Below are 20,466 nucleotides of genomic sequence, written 5' to 3' on the forward strand. Positions count from 1 at the left end.
ACATATATGACTGATAAAGTATAAGAAACCATATGGTTCTTATTCCAATTGTCCTCTGCACCCCTTCCCTCAGAAGAAAGGATAGTAATGAAGTTTTATTACACATAAAATTAGCTTTGGTAAGTGCTACCATTAACTAGATAATAAAAAGCGTTGCCTGAATGTTGCAAAAGAATTGTTTTTTAAAATGTCACTTAATTGCTAAATGGCTCCAGCTCCTATCCAGCTACTTTTTTGCACAGCAAAGACTTCAGCAACTGAGTGAAAAGTTTTATGCCCCTCTTCTTTGTTCCCTGCAAGGAAATGCAAGAGACAGAGCCTCTTACATCCTGCAGCAACTGTTGATATTAGAGCACCCAGTCTGTCCCTGGCCCTTTAGTGTCCCTAGGACAGACTGAGCAAACTCCTTGGGATGTTCACCAGGACTCTGCCAGGCCTTGGCTCAGCCCTGGTGTCACCTGGACTGTCCAGAAGGAATGTTGCCAAAAAACAATCGCAAACATGCTTTGAAGCATCACAGAACATCGAAAGGGGTCTGCCTCGGATTCCTGGGGAAAGCGCTTTAACCCCGAGTGAAGGTTTTAAAGCCATTTCAGCTAACGTGTCCTTCTCTGAAATCAGAGATGAACCATTAATGACCAAGCAGACAAGAGGGAAGTGGGACAAGGCGGGAAGGCAGAGTCGAGGGGAAGATCCACACCAGCTCGAGCAAAGCTGGCACGCTGAATCCTCTTTCAAGCATGTTTATTGCTCCTTCGGACCTGACCCTGTGATGCTGTTTACGGTACAGAACTGCTGCCTGAAAAGCAGCTGGTCATATTAAGCCAGAACATTAAACGAACAGATTGTAACATTTCATTACCATTGCGCCGTTTGTGTGAAAACCGAGTCTGTGGTGCTGTTGGGGACGGCCTGCGTTAGGCTGGCGTCCCGTTCTTCTGCAGGCCCCTGAGACCTGACTGCGCTTCGCTTGGGCTGGCTCCAGCTCTGTTCTCCTTGCTCACAATGGCTGCTTATTTAAACCTAGTTCAACAAAGCTTTTAAGCACGTGCTTAAAATTGATCGCGTGCTTTGCTGAATAGAAACGGTTTTAAGCACGTTTAAATTTAAGCATATGGGTAAGTGTCTGGCTGGAATAAGTGCTGTCATTATGAGCCACTTTTGAAAAGCCCATCAATTGTGTGTGTAATGCCTGAGCGTCCCCATGCAGAGCACTCTTTTATTTGGGAGCAAAGGATCCTAGGGGCCTAGACAGTAGGCTTTCTGGCTTTATTCACAGCCTAAATCATCGTCAGTAACAGAGAATTGTATCACTGTGTCTTACATGTTCATTTATCCTTCAAGAGGGCTGTTTAGTTTGTTGTATAGATTAGTATGAAGCAAGTTTTGCTTTGCTTCTGTACAACGATGCTGTCTTAGCATGCGAGCTCTCAATGTACTTTTTAGAAAAACTACTACTTTCCCTCAAATCCTGTCACCTTTATCCTGTTCTTCTTGGATGAAATGCCTGTTGCCTCAGATGTCAAGATTAGTTGCTGGTTTATTAAAAAGTGATAGGAACACATATCAAACAGGTTGAATTTTCTCCAGCAAAAATGCCACCCCTAGACTGTGGCTAGACTCTGGACGAAGTTTTAATAGGGAGCTCAGGGAATTAATTAGGTATGTAAAAATTGTCAACAGTAATGAGAACTCATGTCCATCACCAAAAATGTAACCTATGGTTGAAGAAAACATGTTGCCTGGGGACACATCCAGCATTGATTTTTTTTTTATGTGAGATCCCATTGACTTCAGTGGGAATTCATTTATGGAATGGTAGTGGAATATGGCACTCCGGTCATTGTTCCTTAAGAGGCTGTAGCTGCCCTACAAGACGAGGTAGATGGTCTGAAGGTTTTACGTGATGTGGTTCTGAGATGAATGCGTAAGTGATGTAGAAAAGCGAGGTATGAGTTAAGTGGGTCATCTGAAGTGCATGCAAATAAACCCTTCACCCTACACTGCCAAATTGTCTATTTTAGATCGATTTACAGAAAAAAAATATTTTACATAAGTTTTGCAGACTTTAAATTCATATTCTTGAGACAATTTTCCATATCCTGGCACATGTAAATGTAAATTTTATTTAGGTATGCTGGCGGTCCTTCTGAATAGAGATCAGAGGAATCTTAAATGTCTTAAAGCAAATCAAGCTCTCCAGATACTGTTGTGCTTTTGAATATGCAAAATATCATGACTGTAATGTCTTTTAGCCGGGAGTTTACTGAGTCTCTGAGCTGATATGTTGTTCAGGCCATTGACAATCCAAGAGTTTCTCTTCCCATAGTGCAGAAAGTTCACAGTTCTAATTTTCTGTGCATACAGAAACCCCGTAGCTGTCCAAAGGGTCATTTTTCCCCTAGGTGTAGTTTTGCAGAGGTGGAGGCAGGGACTGCAGTGGCCTGGCTGGTGGGCAAAGGCAGTTCTGGGCCGTGACCTCAGAAACGGCAGAAGCTTTAAACTCAAATGTTTGGTTCTGTACTGGGGAGGTGGGTTGGTGGGCAAGCTGCCGCTGAGGTGGGTGGAGTTGCATTTTATGTTTTTTAATTCATGGTACGGGTTTGCATTCCTTCCTTTTCTCAGAGTATGTGTGTGTGCTAGTTACATAGTTAGAGGTGCTGGTGTTGACGTTGTTAAAACAATACTTACAAATAACTAATTGCAGATGACTATTTATTACCTATAAATAAAAATTTAGGCACTGTACTCCTCCCCAGGAACAAGTTTGATACTGTGGTGAAATACTATTTATGAGTAAAGCAAGGTGGTATTACAATACTCTAGCAATGATCAGAGAATTCTGTCAGTTCATTGCTTTGTTAAATGCTAAACCAAATAAGGGATTTGGAAGATGCTTGGTTGGGATAACTAGGAGGGAGTGAAAAAAAAAAAAAGGAAAAGGAGAGAATGGTAGAATGGTATAGGTGAGAACAGCCACAGGCAGTTCCCTCTGGTTTTTATTCTGATCACGCACCTGGAGTAACTCCTGGAAGCTAATCGTTTATAGACAAAACAAAATTGGTCTGGAGAGAAAAGAAAGTATTACAAATTTGTAAAAGCGGAAGAGGAATTTGACCTCATCTAGAGACGTTAACAAAGGATAACCGGGGGTGAAATTCTCAAAAGTCTTAAATTGCACTTTGAAAACTGATGTAGGATCTGTCTGTCTCTACAGACACAGTACAAGTACCCATAAACAAATGAGATTGAACCTACTAAGTTAAGATGTGGTTAGAAAGGCAGATGACACAGTAAGAAGCGTTCTGCAAGCTGCTCCACGAGTGACCTGGCAGTCACTGTTGGGTTTGTTGATGCCCCGTGCGTACCGCCAGCGATGCCAGAGCTGCCTAATTTAGACCAGCATAGATCTATCTAATGAGTTGCAGCATAAACATTTTAGACACTTAAAGCCAGCGATAACTCCAGCTTTTAAGCTTTCTATCACTTCTGAAAACAAGATTTAGATTCCTGATATGAAGAGCTTTTGAAGATTTTCTTCTGCAGCTATTTTTATTATAGAAATGAAGCAAGTAGGCAATTTCTGTTTCCCCAGGTTATATGGATCTTCCCTTCCACTGCTGTGGCCAGTTTAAAAAGTGACAATCACCGTATCGGGTTTGCGGGGCAAGGTTTTGGTAGCAGGGTGGGCTACAGGGGTGGCTTCTGTGAGAAGCTGCTTGAAGCTCCCCCTATGTCTGACAGAGCCAGTGCCAGCCAGCTCCAAGACGGACCCACCACTGGCCAAGGCCAAGCCCATCAGCGATGGTGGTAGCACCTCTGTGACAACATATCTAAGAAGGGGGGTAAAAAACTTGCGCAACTGCAGCCAGAGAAGAGTGGAGTGAGAATATGTGAGAGAAACAACTCTGCAGACACCAAGGTCCATGAAGAAGGAGGGGGAGGACGTGCTCCAGGCACCAGAGCAGAGATCCCCTGCAGCCTGTGGTGAAGACCATGATGAGGCAGGCTGTCCCCTGCAGCCCGTGGAGGACCCAATGCCAGAGCAGGTGGATGACCAAAGGAGGCTGTGACCCCATGGAGAGCTCACGCTGGATCAGGCTTCTGGCAGGACCTGTGGAGAGAGGAGCCCACGCTAGAGCAGGTTTGCTGGCAGCACTTGTGACCCCGCGGGGCCCCACGCTGCAGCAGCCTGTTCCTGAAGGACTGCACCCCGTGGAGGAGACCCGCGCTGGAGCAGTTGGTGAAGAGCTGCAGCCTGTGGGAAGGACCACGTTGGAGATGTTCACGAAGGACTGTCTCCCGTGGGAGGGACCCCATGCTGGAGCGGGGGAAGAGTGTGAGGAGTCCTCCCCCTGAGGAGGAAGGAGCGGCAGAGACAACGTGTGATGAACCGAGCGCAACCCCCATTCCCTGTCCCTCTGAGCTGCTGAGGGGGAGGAGGTAGACAACTTGGGAGTAAAGTCAAGCCCAGGAAGAAAGGAGGGATGGGGGGAAGGTGTTTTTTAGGATTTGGATTTATATCTCATTATCTTACTCTGATTTGATTGGTAATATATTAAGCTAATTTCCCCAACTCAAGGCTGTTTTGCCCATGATGGTAATTGCTGAGTGATCTCCCTGTCCTTATCTTGACCCACGAGCCTGCCATTCTGTTCTCTCTCCCCTGTCCAGCTGAGGAGGGCAGTGACCGAGCAGCTTTGGTGCGCACCTGGTGTCCAGCCAGGGTCAACCCACCACAGTCACTTTTAAGGCCTCACATTTGATTTCACTATCTGCCCAGCTGTCTTCGTAGTGTAGTCTCCAGAATGATTGGTGATCTCAGGATGTTGTTTTCTAAAGAAATTGGAAACTCTTGGAAATGAACTTGTAAAATACTACCAGGAACATTTTTAACTCTTTTGAAAAGTGTTTGGAAGTATCAGCTATTTGAGGAGGTGAACGCTGTGCATATTAAAATGATGCCTTTTCAAAGCTCTGAAGCCGTTGCTAAAATGTTCCAATAAAAAAGTCATTCCATCCAGAACATGTTATCAGTTAATGCAAACACAGGATTTTTAAAAACCTATTACATTCTTCGGTGCTCAGAACAAGGAAACAATAAAGTGAATACGATCTCATCAGCTTGTGCCTGTGACCTCGTGTGGAGCGCTGGTACTTCACAGGACTCGCTGTGACGCTACCAATAACCTACTGTGTGACTCAGTGTTTTCTGTTCCGACACAAACCTCTCTGGAAAACAGCATCAGCTCGGGACTTCAGTGGGACTGTGACCCTAATTAGGGGACAACAGGGAGGATGAGCTGGAGAAGTTTTAAATGGGGTCAAGAAAACCTTTTGATCAACTAATAGAAACATCTTAGGAGGGATGTCATGAATGTTAAAAGCCCATTTCAAAGCAGCATTGGAATAGAATAAGCAACACCTCGAGCACCTGAGATCAAATAAGAAATTGTTTGGTAGAAATTCTTGATCAAAGTGACAGTAGCTACCTGACTGGTGAATCAACAGACTGCGAGAGGGTGAAATAAGAATCAAAAATTCAGATATATCTCAACTTAAAGCACGATACTGTATAGACAGGGATAGCTGCACTGTGCAATAGCTGAGGATACGTCCCTACCTTCAGCACTATAGGAAACAACATAAGTATTTTCCTACTTGAGTTCCAGATGCAGGGAGAAAAAAGGATGTTACCAGGGGAAAATGCAATATGCTGACCATCTGGTGAGGCACTTGCAGGCAGGGTGTGATCTCAGCTACAGGAATGGATCACCCACATCTTTCTTATCCAGACTGCCAAGCAACAGTTGAGACGCAGAAAAGATTTGGCTATTAAGAGGTGCGATGAAATATCATCATACTTGAGAGAATTAACATAACTAAGTGCAGGCTTCAGCTTCTTGATTTCTTGTATGGTTTGCACTTGGATTATGTAACGTAATGTAGCAATAAATAATGTAGTATTACATTTGACCAAATGTTTAACATTAGCACAAGTGATGTCACACACTAATTATCATGAACAGATGAGTTATAATTTAAAAAAACATTATTTCAGAAAAGTACAAGTTTATCCCTGTTTTAAGTGAAAAGTGTTATCAACAGTTTAAATTATGATATTATTATACTGGGCAGTTGTTAGGATATATGAAATACATCTCTAGTGTAGTAACAGGGTTCTGAAGCACTGCTCAGATGCTTTTTTTCTGATTTCTTACTTTTCCTATTTTGATTTGCTGCTTACAACACGCCTAGACTTTTAAGGGTTTACAGTTAATGCCTGCTCTGCCTGTCAATATACTGGCAAATCTGCAAGTAGCTGTATGTCTTCCAAACCAGTGAGTAGTGTTGCCTCTACTGATGAAGGGGTTCTCTGTAATAAATTTATTAGCGTTGAACATTGGCACTTTTATCCATGCCACATTTGATTACGCCTGGTTTCGTCACCTTTTTGATCTTTACTATGTAAAGAATGGGGGGTTTCTGTGGCTGACCAGTACTCACCTCTCAGACTTCCTTTTCTGAATTTACAGGTGAGCAGTCAAATGCATTGAATCTCATCCAGAGACATCTAAAGTGGCATTGGTCACCTTGTACATGTGTTTGCTTGCTCCTCATGAGTGACTCTTTGAAAGTCTGTGTTAGGAGATCTGCTCAAGATACTCAGGCATGGTACAGCAGCTGTCAAGCGGGTCCATGGTCCAAGGCCAGGGCAGGATATCAGTCCATGGACTGGGGATCAACAGGGTTCACAGCCAGGCAGAGGCCTGGCTGGGACAGAGCTGGAGACAAACACACCTACGGCACGGCTCAGGCAAGGACTGGAAGCCCAGGCAAGGAGTGTGGGTGGGGGTCCCAGGGGAGGCTGGGCAGGGCCATCAAGGCCCGTCAGTGCACCCAGGACTGACGGCACAGTCCATTATAGACAGCAGGGCTTGAGTGGTGCGTGCCGAGGGACTCTCTCCGTTCATGAGCTTCCACATAGTCCAGGAACAGCTTTTGAAGTCCCTTTCAGCTGTGATAACCACAACCTCTTTCTTCAGGGGGTTTGGTGTCTCATGTCATGTGTGTACCATTGTCTCAGTTTGACCAGAATTTCACTTTTGGATACCAAATGTAGCTTCCTTTCCAAACTAGCTTCTTAGCTGTCCCAGGCCAGCATTCTTTTCTAACCTTCCTCAGAGTGATGGGTCAAATTTGGAACACACTGTGAATGCCAAATTCTCTGCTTCGACTGTGCAATGCAGAGGTTACATTAGTGTTCAGCCCTTTATATTTTGAAAGTTGTGTAACAAACTAATGTTTAGAGACTGCCATTCCTTGTTTCTCGTCTTAGAATCAGATACAGCATACACATTTTTGATACATTATTAAATATATCCACCAGGTAGTCAGGTTGAACAGCATTCATCCTAAAGGCTCAAAAAATAGTACATTGCAAATGCAGTTTCTACTTATTATGCAAGTCTTCTTCTGCAAGCAGAAGTGAAGAGTGGGAGAGGTGGAGATACAATCCCATGTGTTGATGGAGTGATTACTTCAGGAATTAATTTATGTTTTCTGAAAAACTTTATGCAGATTTGTCCAGGTCATTTGGATCTCTGCCTCTCAACTGTACACATGCTGAGGATTATGAAACCCCACTGAGTTCTCATCTCCTGAATTCTTTTTATCTTGTTTTCGCTTCGGACTGCATCATACTGAAATTTAGTGGGAATATGTTACATCCCTAACTGCAAAGCTATCGTAATGCATTTAACATGGCCTGCATATCAATTACATTCCTGTAATCGAGAATACATGGGTTAAAGAGTCTGGAACAGCACATATAAAGAAATCAAGAATTTAGTTAAATTTTATAACCAGGGGCTTATAGTCAGTGAGAAATCAAAATGCATGCAGACTAGGGTTTTCTTCTCTTTCCTTCCTTGGGCAGCTGCCCAAATGTTGCATCTCTGAGTTATAAGAGGGAGTTCGATTTGGCTCCTGTACAGATTCCACATTCACTGAACTGCTTTCTTCATTTAGTTAACGGTCTTTCCGAGCAACACTGGGTTGCATTCATCTTTATTATGCAGTAATGGGAATCACTGCATGGGAAGCCTTGATCCTGAGTTTTGCATAAAACTGCAGCTTGCAGATGCTCTAATCCTACAAGCTATTAGTACAGTAATTGATACACAGGTAGAAGCCTTTCTACCTGAAAGCCGAGAGTTATGAAATTTAATAAACTGCCTGTGTCTTTGGAGCTGTGATCTCCCTTCATTTAGGAGAACAAAATGTCTGTCACCGCTCCTGACAATTATTAGAATAGTTGTTAATGTACTATGAGAAGTAATTCAACATCAGGGCAATTTTTGAGACATAGTAGGCAAATGTAAAACATTATATTGTGCTAATATTACAGTTACAAGTGATATTTTAAAGCAATTTACCATGATAATGTCAATGCAGTGCTAAGACAAGTAGTTTCTTTTCATGCTGTTCACAGAAAAGCTGGTATCCACATAGATGTAGAAAAGCTTCTGAAAGACTGGTTTAATACAATTAAAAAAGCAAAATCAGTGGGATAGTTGTGAAGCACAAAATGCTGGATGAATTTCTAGGGGCACATGTAAATGCCTGGTATAAAGCAGTGTTGAGTAACATATTGCAGTCAGTACATGCCATTGACTGCATAATGGTGTGCAGTATAATTTATGACCTTTTCTTTCTAAGAAAAATAGAAAATCTGTAAACATATGCAAAAATATTTAACTATTACCTCCGAGGCACTATTTCACCACATTGTAAGAATATTAGGGCTAACTAATCATGTATGTAATAAAGAAATGCTGGTTTTCCTTAGGAGTGTACAAGGGAAGTACCATCTTTCTAGAGATGTATATTTGATGAACTACAGCAATGATTATTTGATTGATTTAACTATCAGAGAGGTTATAATAATCATAAAGTGATTCAAAACATCATCAACTAGCAGAGCATTTGAAGTAATACAAATGAGACATTGACTCATGGTTGTGTTTAGATTTACTTTTATGTACTGTTGTGGTCCTTAAATATTTAGAGCTAGTTTACATGTAATTATGGGCACTTCTGTAGTACTGTTTTCTAAGAAAGTTTCTTGATCATTAGTAGTTTGTAACCAAGCAGGAAAGAAAAAAAGCATCTTATGTCCCTAAAACAAAACAAAACAAAAACACAGAAAGAAACAAAATCTCCAGGAGTTAGAAAAATGCAGAAGTTTAAAGGAGAGCTCAGCGTGGGGTAAGAATGGGAACTACCTCACAGCCATTATTATGGAATGGCTGTTGTAATGGTACATATAGGGCAATTAGTTACCTCAAATGTGCTTTGGAAAGGAAATGGTTCAGCAACATTTTTCTTTGTTATGGTTTTTTATGCTTCTTCACCTATGGATGTCTTTAATTATGCATATGCATGCCTTAATGCAATTATGCCTTTTGTTGTAGACACATATTAGTGGTGTTTGTGAATGTTGTGTATGCCTAGGGTAGATGCTGGCTTTTGAGACACTTAGATGTGAGGCTACCATGGGATTAAGGGGTTAAAAAAATGTATTTTATAGGCGCATTCATTTGATTAGTGAGACTTCTGAGTTTTCTTTGCAGTGTCTCACAGAGTCCGTATGCCTTTGCATAGGAACACTGACAGTTTTGAGGATCATTAGCATAAATAAAGACTTTGTAATGATGGTTTCCCCATTCTCTCCTTCCTTCTGATACCGTGCACATCCTTTACATCCAATGGGGAAAAATGTTCTCTTGCAGAGAAGCAACAGAAGAGGACTGGGAGGTCCTCTTCCCCTTCTGAACACCATCAGAGACCCGGTGGCCATAATGTGGGTACTGGATGTTTCATTCGGGTTTTTTACAGTTCCTCTTTTTTGTGGCAACAAAGGGTTTTCTTTAACTAGGACACACATTAATGATCAGGTACTTTTATCCTTTCCTGCCAGAGCCCAAAGTCTTTTTTCCTACCCATAGTATTCTTTGCCTGTTTCTGCTTGATAATCAGTGTAGGCAGTTTTATTAGTTATGGTACCTAATTTAACATCAAAAGAATCAGACCACCTCTCTGGTGTGTGAATGACTGGAAGACCTGATTCAGGGAAGACAGAAGGCATGTTAAGTGTTTCATAGGAGTCAGGTTTTCTGTCTGCCAGCATTGCTGACTTAAATGCAGGGAGAGCTAAGGGGGACCACAGTGGGTACAAAAGCAGCAGTAAAGACTTTTTTGTGCTGGATCCCAAAAGTGCCTGTGAAAATATTTCCTAAGGCAGCTCTCCATCACTGCTCGTATTAAACCTTTTAAGTCAATGTGTAATCTGGTAAATCTTACTCATCCAGATAGATGCATTTGAATGAGAACTCACCCTGCGAGTAAAGACTGGCCAGTAGAAAGATAACAGTTCTTATTTGTCACTCTCTATTATTGTAACCATATTAGAGAGGATAATGAAGTGCAAGTTACAGCAATTAGTTGATGGCAGCACAGATGATAAGCACAGCACTATTACTTTCATATACTGTGGTGTGCAATGCAGCCTATTGATTTAATGGCAGCTTTCCTTTTTTCCCTTTCACTCTCTAGTAAAAAACAACACTGAGATTTATGTGAGCAGTACCGGTTTGGAATACCGATCAGGCTGCAGAAACGCTGGTGTGAATCTTTGGATGCTCACTATTTAAAAAAGACCAGCCTAGGTTAATTCATAAAGTGCTTTACAAAATAGGATAAAAGCCGTGTGTTCCACAGTAGGGCTTCTTGGCTTTTTTCCTCACACCTGACTGCCTATTAATCTGCCTTTTAACTGTGCCTGCATGTAGCCACACATGGTTGGAGCCACCAGCAATGTATCTCTCTCCAGGCCTCTCCGAACTGGGTCACTCTTTCGCTATTGGTTAGTGTTAAATTATTCCCTTTGAGATAACCAAGACACTCCATGGTGCTATCTATTGTCATGTTCTGGCACTGAGATTTTATAACAGATTATGGGCAATCTGTCATTTCAGGCTGTTCAAGGATATACAAAAAATTAGACACATGTTGCTCTCGCACGCTGAGAAATTTGAACTAAGACAACAAAAAGATGTTTTTCCCCATTTATTATTCCATTATTATTGCCTATAAAGTATGGTAAATAAAGCATGAAGTGAACCTTGAATAAAGAACTCTAATGATGTACGGCATTTGTCATTATCAAAATATTCCCATGGATTTCAATGGAGAATAATTTCAGATGTCTTGAGTCAACTTTGATATGCAGCAGCTTCCACAGACCACTTGGAGGCTGAAGCCCCATCTTGAAAGTGGCCTTTGGCTGCACCTAAAAACACACTTCACCACGTTGTTACTTCAGGATTGAGGCCAGACAACTACGGGATGATAATGCATTTAGATTAGTTTGTGAGTAATGTCTCCTGGTACAATTTTAAAATTCACTTCCTCTTTTCACTGGAAAATGGGAACCTAAAAGAATTTTCGTGCTGATTTTGTGGGGATTTTGAGTTCAGTCTAAATCATGGCCTTTGTATACAATCAGGCCACTAACATTGTAGGAATACTTGGATAGACTTCAAGAAGTCTTAAGAAAAGGAGGCTGAGGGGAGACCTTATTGCTCTCTACAACTACCTGAAAGGACATTGTAGAGGGGGAGGTGCTGGTCTCTTCTCACGGGTAATGAATGACAGCACAAGAGGGAACAGACTGAAGCTGCACCAGGGTAGGTTTAGGCTTGACATTGGAAAAAAATTTTCACTGAAAGGGTTGTCAGACCCTGGAATCGGCTGCCCAGGGAGGTGGTTGAGCCACCCGCCCTTAACGTGTGTAAAGGTCGTTTAGATGCGGTGCTTGGAGATAGGGTTTAGGGGTGTGCTGGGTAGAGTGGGGTTGGTGGTTGGACTCGATGGTCTCAAAGGTCTTGATTCTATGTGTCTACAATTCTAAGTTTTGAATTTTATCCAGGTAAATACCTGAGTGCAGGTATGTACGCCTGGATATCTCAGTTCTGACTAAACAGTATACATTCAGTGTGTATTGGTAAGGTGTACATACATTTTGTATTTCATCTGTATGGTTTACTCATTTTATGCATATATATGTAATATGCATTTTTATAACCTCTATATTTATGTGTCTTTATATATGTATGTATGTGCCTGTGTGCATATAGATTTGTGGTTGTTGTACTCCTGGCTGTCCATCTTTAGTTGTCTGTGGTTATGAAAGTATATGTATATGTAGATAGATGGACAAATAGGTATTATCTTGCTACTTACCCACTGCCTCTTTGAGGCATTTCCTAAATCAGAAGCCATCGGGGCCATTCAGGAGCTACTTTTGCTTTTGCCTGGATCACTCCTCTTCCTTCTCTTTCTCTTTGAAAAGTCTTTTAATCTTTCTTAAGAGCTGGGCCTCTTTTCCCGAACGTGAATGCACAAGCTGCCCCTGGCTCACAACCCATGGTCCCAGGTGCTGTCTGGACCTCCTTTTCTCCAGTGAAATCACAGACTTTTCAGTCTGGCATAGTACTTCCCTCTTGACCAAGCACCCCGCTGCCCCAAACGCTATCACTGTGAGTATCTCCTGTTCCTACTGCCTGTTCTTGCCAATGATGGCTGTCCCCTCCTTGAAATCGAGTGTTGGTCTCCTTCCCTTCTCTGCTGACACATAATCTCATTTGTGTATGCGTTTGCCTACACTCAATCTCATTTCAAGAAACAAATGCAACTAGTCTGTCTGTCGGGACAGCTCACGCCATTTGTGTTTCAGAACAGAAGTATTTGCACCCTCCTCTCCTCTCTCACTGTGCCCTCTCTACTACCTCCTTTGTGAATTGTGAGGGACACCACTGTCATTCTGTTCATCACCCAAGCACACGACATCTTTGCGTTGGTCTCCTATTCACATCCAGGCTATGTCAAAGATTTTTAGTACTCTTTCTGTACAAAATCTCACAGATGCGTATTCCTGCTGAATTATGTAATTTAGTGAATTGAGGGCTTAGAATTTAGCAGGGTATGGCTTTTATCGTGCTTGTCTGATAAATAGACATCCTCTGCCAGTGAACATGTTTAATATTTTCACCCAACATTGTATGGTAAAAAGAGAATTGTGTTGGAAATTTAATTCTGAAAAACAAGCAGTGAGATGATAAATGCCGTGAAAAACAACTCCAGTCACCACAACGCTTAATGTTTTCTAGCCTTGATTTTGTATCAGTTTCCAATTACCACTGCAAAGACAGAACACCGATGTTGATGTAATTAAAAGACATATAAGCAAATTGAGAATTGAATGCATATTTCAGGGCTTAGAATAAACAATCCTAATAACCTTTTTACACCATTAAGGGAACGTAGTTTTGTGTTCTAAAGAAGGACACATTGGCAACAGCTGAACCAGGACTAGCAAGTGGTTGTTTTGCATGGGGGCAGAGTTGGTAGAGTGAGTGATCTATTCCGGGACAAGTAATCCCTACCAGCCCTATATCTGGTTTAGATTATTTCTCTTGCTGTGTGTTGGCCAGTACAGTCACTGGATGAAGCCTCAACTCTTGGTTAAAAGCAGAAAGCAGCCCCAGAAATGCTGCACTCCCATGCCCTCTGGCAAGCTGTAGAAGTAATGATCCAAAAGGGTTTAGGAGTTTTACTGTGGCAGGGAGACAGCAGGGGTCAAATCTGCACCAGAAGACCTGTAACTAAGTCTGTAATTCTTATATGGACAGAGCTGCAGGGATTTCTGCTTGATTAAGGATTGCATGATTGGGGCCGGTGACATTAACAGGCACGACATCCACTCTGCATCTCAAAATGGGGATCTAACATGAAAGAAAAAGCCAAGTAATAGCAAAATCCCAACACTTTCTTGCCGGTAAAAGTGACTATATGCTTCCCATACACATGCCATGTCTGTAAATGGAATTTATTTCTGGGTTTTTTCCGCTATCAAAAGCAATTTAAGGAACTTTCCCGTTGTATTTAATGCATGTCTTTTGCCTGTATGGGCTCTGAACTTCACCAGTATTGTTTCGAGGCTACAGGATCAATAAATGTCAGCTTCTGAAGTGCTTTGCTGGTTTAGGTATCAGAAATGAAAACACGGGCTTCAGATCTTTTACTGGTCATGACAAATTGATTCTTTTTGGTCTACCTTGCGTTTCTATCACTTCATCCGTCTGAAGAGAAGTGGATTTCTCACTGTTATTTGCTGTTAGGCCAACCTGAATTCCAAAATCCTTTCAAAGGTTTGTTGTTAAATTTGTCTCGTGGTCACGTGCACGATAAAATGGGAACCAGTGGGATTCTGAGTGTGCAAGGACTGGGAAAGCAAGGCTGGGACTGCATTAGCTTGCTTTGGCTGTTCGGAGCCCCAAGCTGAGTTGCGTGTCTCCTCGGGCTGGTATCTTTATTAGTGTTCAGCCTTCGAGCAGGCAGTTTGCAAAACAGAATCCAACCCTTCACTTTTATTTTGAAACCTTTCGTGTTTTGGCAATTAAATACAGTAAAACAAACACTGTACACGCACAATGAACCTGGACATGTAATTACTGCTTGTGCATGAATATTCACGCTTATGAAATTCAGTGAGGAATTATATGGCCACATGGGCACTTTATGGCCAAATAAAAAAGTAGCCATTCATATGTACAGGTGCGTATCTGTTTACTTGAAAAGAAACAACAAAGTACTGTTGGATCCCCAGACCAGCAATGTGTTCACTTCCCCAGAAAGCAAGAGGGCCAACGTGGGATGAAGGAAGGATTTTTATCCTTGCTGCAAGAAACCTTAGCAGGATTGTGTTCCCATTACTGTTTTAAGCATCAGGACAAGTTCAGGAATGGATTGATCTGAAACTATACCTGTAGTTCCCTAAAATGTATCCAGAGTTTACTCTATTTTACAGCCAGGTTTTACTGAGACACAGAAGGGCAGCAGGCACTGCAACTTGGTTTAGCTTTTTTTCCCCAAAAGTCTGTTAATAAACACTTCCATTGTTCCTAAGGGTTTGTGACACTTATGAAATGTAGCGCTTGCATTTTTTCAGTTAGTTAATGAATCAAGTGTGCATTGCTGTCTGCTGAAATCTGTCTCTCAGATTTCCAGTTCATTTTTGCTTAATTTCTGTATTCTGGAAGTTGTAAAACTGTCGGCAAAGATGTTTTACCAGTCTTCACCTTACAACTGTAATCTGCACCCTAGTTTCATTACAGGGGGGAAAGGGATGGCGGTTACATTCCTTTTCTGAGATCCCATAGGAGGAAGTATGGGTGAGCAAAAGCTGCTGCTGAAATAAAAAAGAGCACGTAAAATATGTATGCACAGGAAAAAAATAAAAAGAGTGTTAGTCATCTATGCAGAACATATACAACACCTAATTAAATCAGGTTTCATTGAAATTAAAATAAAAGGCATGAATTAATGAATGCATTTCATGATGAACACTCAGCTCCCATGGTGCAAGCAGACTTTACAAGAGGCGTTTTAGATAAGACATTTTGCGGGTCAGAACCTGTCACCGACCGCATGTACCACGCGTAAGGGCAATGGGCAGAAGATAGATCTCTGCTCTGGCATCTGGATGTAGCCCAGCTCTTCTGCGTCCCTGCTGGGTGACCTTTCGCAAGGCACATCTCCTTTCGTTGTCTCAGTCTCCCTGTTTGCAGAATGGGGATCATTTTGACAATCCGTGAAAGAATTTTGTAGTCTACCTAGGAGTAGCAATATTTAGGAACAAAGCATTATTGTAGCAATAACGCGTGATTTGCGTGCCACTTTATTCCCCAGTATGAGGCTTAAACAAAATTTATGTGATATACTGGCTTGTGCTGGATCTCTGCACAGGAGTGAATCTTATCCAAGATCGATACAGTCATTCCCCAGTCCTGTGGTTTTTATGAGTTCCATAACATAAAGAAATCAGGTCCTTCCACAACAAAAGCACTGTGCCTCTGCCATAATTGTTAAGTTTGGGAATTGGATAAATTCTGGCTTTCCATTGTTTTCCACTGCTTCTGTAACCGTTACTGAAATTACAGTCTCGCTATTACCCATCCTGGGCATGTAAAAGGTATGTCTGAATTGTCAGCAAATAGATGTTGGAGGGAGAAATGTGCAGGTTTTCACCTGTTGTCATCCTGCCGACTTCAATGAGGTTATACCGTGTTTTCAAAAACGCACAGGAAGTGGTATTTTTCAGGTTACCATTTTGATTTTCCATAAAATGTATCAATAGCACTCACTTACAAAAACTGTCATAACATTCTTTCTGTGGGGAATTGAATTTTGGGGGAAAAAGCACTTTTGGCAGAAAAATATTGACTTATTGTTAACAAAAATTTATCGAATTTTGCAGTCAGAAATTATGGGGTTTTTAATAAAAAGTGGCATTTTCAATGGAAATGAAAAGAGGAAAATAATTTTTGTAGTGCAGGTTTGTTGGTATTTCCAGCTGCTTGGGACTGCAGCTCCAGCACAGCCTGCAAAACCACCCCGGGTGCCTGCCTGCTCTGGAGCCCTTGTGTGAACCTGCTTTTGTGTGCAACAGCTTCTTCACTCCTGACCCGGAGCCAGCGAGGGCCAGCGCAAAGCTGTCACTGACAGGCCCTGCGTGTGCTCCGTGGGTGTGTGCAATGAAGCTGTTGGCAGAGTTTGGTTACAGACGCTCCCTTTCCCTTCTTTTACCCTCCCATGTCCCTTTCTTCCCTTCCTTTGTTTCGTCTCCTCCCCATTTCTCCCCATTCCGTGTCAGGAAGGGCCACCTCTGAAGGGCTGGGGGAGCACAGCACCGCACCGGCAGAGACTAGTGGGAACAGCACCTACAACAGTGAGTGGTTTCCAACAAATCCCGACGGCTAATGTAGGGTGCCTTGGGTGGTGGGATGTGAGGGTGCTGGTTCCAGCCTTGCCCTGTGCATGGTTTCTCTCTTGAATGGCACTTAATCCTTCGGACCCCAAACCTGAGGGCTGCTGAGCCAGAAACTGGAGGGAGTTGAGTCATTTCATACAGTGCTCCAGGCTTCCCAGGATTTTGTTGTTTGTCATTTTTAACTGGGTTAACTTTTTTTAAGCCCATCCCAAACCTGTGTTTTAGGCAACTGGATGGATGCAATTTATAGTGCTATGACGTTTAATGCTGCACTGTGTGCTGCAGTGCTGTCCGATGCTCACGCTGTGCTGTTTGACACCACACTGGAGACAGGAGACGCATTGCCTTCTGCTTTTCTCTAACGTGGCGCTCCTGAGGTAAAGGAGGTGTCCTGACCTCTTCTGATCACTAAAGACCTTGTGGAACTTTGCGTTAAACCAGCGCTCGGTCAGTATGTCCTGGCCAAACTTCAACTTGGGTAATCACTCAGGGCCCAGAATTGGAAGGTACCACTCTTTCTTCTCACTCCTTGTTTAGGCAAAAGCCAAGTAACATCACTGACATTTCCTTGGGCATATGTCAGCTTCAGTTATAAAAGGCAGTTACCTTTCCTAAGGCATGGTCTGCTGCCTTGATGTACAAGTTAGATAGCTCTGACCCGTTTGTTAAAGAGTATCTGTGGTTCTTCATGTTTTAGGATAAATTGTCCTTTGGCATTGTGTTCTTCCCCTTGTAATAAATAACACACGCTGTATAAGTGAAAAATGTTATAGTACGTTGTTTTCAGCAACCATTGACTCCCCTGCTGTTTTGTGCTGGGGTGGATTAGAGTTGCCTGGCTGAGCTGGTGCCCCTGTTTTACGTACCTTCGCGTTCTGTTCTGATGGCTGTGAGGAAGGAGCAGTGCACCTCCGTAGCGATGGGTTGGTCAGGTGTATCATTAATGCTCTGAGGACCAAACTGGCTGGCATCAGCTGTCTGTGGTAGAACTGCACCCACTTATACCCAGAACGAATTAGATCTCGCTTCCTTATGCAAAACATCTCATGAGAGCACTAGAATTTCTTAGTGCAGTCGGTGAAGATAGTACCGCTAATGCATCGGTATTTCCCCCTTTAATATAATTTGTCACATGTGTGGGTATATTTGCAAAGCACATGTAGTTAAATGTCATTGAAAAATATAATTAAAAATCAATTAATAGACTGTTTTAAAAATAAGAGGTTGTAAAAATGGAATTTACAATAATAACCAGACTAAGCATTTGGCATTTACATGTCTGTACCAAGCAGTGACTCCCTTGTTAGCTGTGCTTGAGTGACAAGGTGCTCTCTTATCTCCTGGATATAAATTCCAATATTCTTGTTATTGCTGGGACAAATAAATACCAGCATAAAGACTTCTTGCACTGCCAACTAACACCAACTGATTAAATTCAGACAATTGTTTTTTTGTTGTTATCTGGGCCCAATGCCAAAAATATCCCGTCGTATGAAGGGCCAGATTTTGCACTCAGCTTATGCGCAGTTAGTGCACAGCAAATACTGGTCTACCGATACAAGTCTAAGCACAGAGAGACGTTTTAAAATGTTTTCATTTCCTATATGAAACCTGAACGTACTCAGAAGCAAGCATGGAACAGGTATTTGACCTATAACACGATGCGATGGCAAATGCAATTGCTGTGACTAGACCTCTCTGAGGACCAAGGACATAGATGCATGAGGTGTGCTCGGACCCTATGGAGATACAAAAGTCCCCATGACATGTTTTGGCTTTCACAGAAGTCTAGCCATGGAGACAACTGGCAATGTCTCAATGAAATCCACTAGGATATGTATGGGTACATGTGTAACTTATGCCTGGATGTTCTGGATCATGCTTACACGAACAGGCTTTTAACTGGTAGGAGCTCAAGAACTGCCTTGCTGTGGGATCAAGCACCCCAGATTTATATCCAAATTTTAAGTCTTTTTGCTTGCTAATATTCATGGTCTGCTTCCCCTTCCACTTCCATCTTCATCACAAACAGCTAGCAAGTGTTTCTGGGAGTCTTCCTGGGGTTCTTGTAAAAGAAGTGGAGAATAAATGTATAAAAAGCATTTTAAAAGTCATAAACCCATAGAAAATACTGGAATCAGTGACAATGTCCATCTGAGATGATCCCATGGTTAAAGGGAACAGGGGTGGGATTACTCTTTGAAAGCTCTCAGGCTGTGCCTGTGTTCATGCCAGTTCTCTCCCTGGGCAACAGCGAGGCGAGGTGGTTTGCCCTTCCCAGGCAGGTTAACTCACTGCCCGCGTTGGGATCAGCCTGGGAGGACAGGGGGGTGCTGCTGGCAAGCGGTGTGCCTCTCCCTGGGGGAGATGGGAGGTTGGTGGTATGTGCTGCAACGGGCCACGTCTCTCAGGTGATGCATTCAGGTGAATGGCTGAGACATCACACATCCTTCTGTTCGATTCCTTGCAGACTGGGGTCTTCCCTTGCGTCTGGCTCTGGTTTCCACAGTTTAGCTAACTCTCATTCCTCCGTACATCCGCAGCCCAAAAAGAATCTTGAAAATGTGACATTCCAGCCCTTTAGAATTTGGGTGATATGAAGAGTGTGTCTCCCTTGTTTATGAATAATCAGAGTCTTTGCATGTGTTACCCCACGGTCTCATCAGTTTAAGATCCAGAAATCAGCCCCTTTCTTTTAACAATGTGATTGCTTGCTTCTTTGTCTCGTAACATAGTCATTAAAATCTTACTATAATACCCAACCTGGGTTTCTCTTATTTTTTAGCTCTGTGAATATGCTTGAAATGGCAAACTTACACGTACTTTATGAGTGTGGGTTACTTCAAGTTCTTTGTTCCTTTTTAAAGATTTCTTCTCTCTTTTATTTCGTCCCATGTTCATGCAATTTACATAGGTCATTGCCCGAGACATTCTTGTGACACTGCAAGAAGGAAGCATGCTGTTGTAGTCCTTACTATACATCTTCTCTCTGAACCATGTGATATGTGCTCAGACTTGGACAGAAGATGGTTTTTTTATGTTTGCATATGAACATCTGCTTCAAAATCCCAAGCCAAGAAAGACAAGAAGCAAATTAAACTATTTGTTCTTCTTTCTCTCTCTTTGATATCAAAGCCTTTCCTTACATGCTATTTAAGCTTCCACTTTTGATCAGGAGATATTAAAAATTAATCTAAACAACTTACATCTTAATCATATTCCTTTGTGAAAACAGGGTAAGAGTGAGTGTGAGCTGGAGAAAAAAGCAATAGCTACTTTGCTGCTAATGCACACATCAGCAACCCACGCTGTTAATCCTCTGCCCTGCCCCTAGAGTAGAGAGGTCTCCCTGTCCCTCCCAACAAGCCCTGCTGCAGAGCAAGAGGCCAGTGCAACATTGTGCAGCTTGAAATCAATCTCTGCCTGCGCGGGAGCAGCATGCGAACAATTCCCTATTGCTCTTTGATTTGTGCTTGAGACCTGGAAAAGGGAGAGTTTTGAGGATGACTCAGATATTCTTTCTTCCTCTGGGCTTTCTTTGATATGCCAGCCCAGCAACTAAGTCACTATTT

General features: G+C 42.4%; 1 protein-coding gene across 3 annotated transcripts in view; it reads left to right on the plus strand.

Moving 5' to 3' along the window:
* Positions 1-20,466, plus strand: part of MEGF11 (multiple EGF like domains 11) — a 207,708-nt gene that overhangs the window by 61,880 nt on the left and 125,362 nt on the right. Inside the window, exon 5 of one of the 3 annotated variants that reach the window (XM_086471922.1) lies at positions 16,778-16,852. The exons of the other annotated variants lie outside the window; for them this stretch is intronic. Coding sequence (XP_086328048.1) covers positions 16,778-16,852 — 75 coding nt within the window. The remainder of the gene's footprint in view (positions 1-16,777; positions 16,853-20,466) is intronic. 3 annotated transcript variants of the gene reach the window in all.

This window comes from Leptosomus discolor, chromosome 11 (genome assembly GCF_034619465.1).
Source record: "Leptosomus discolor isolate bLepDis1 chromosome 11, bLepDis1.hap2, whole genome shotgun sequence".
NCBI lineage: Eukaryota > Metazoa > Chordata > Aves > Leptosomiformes > Leptosomidae > Leptosomus > Leptosomus discolor.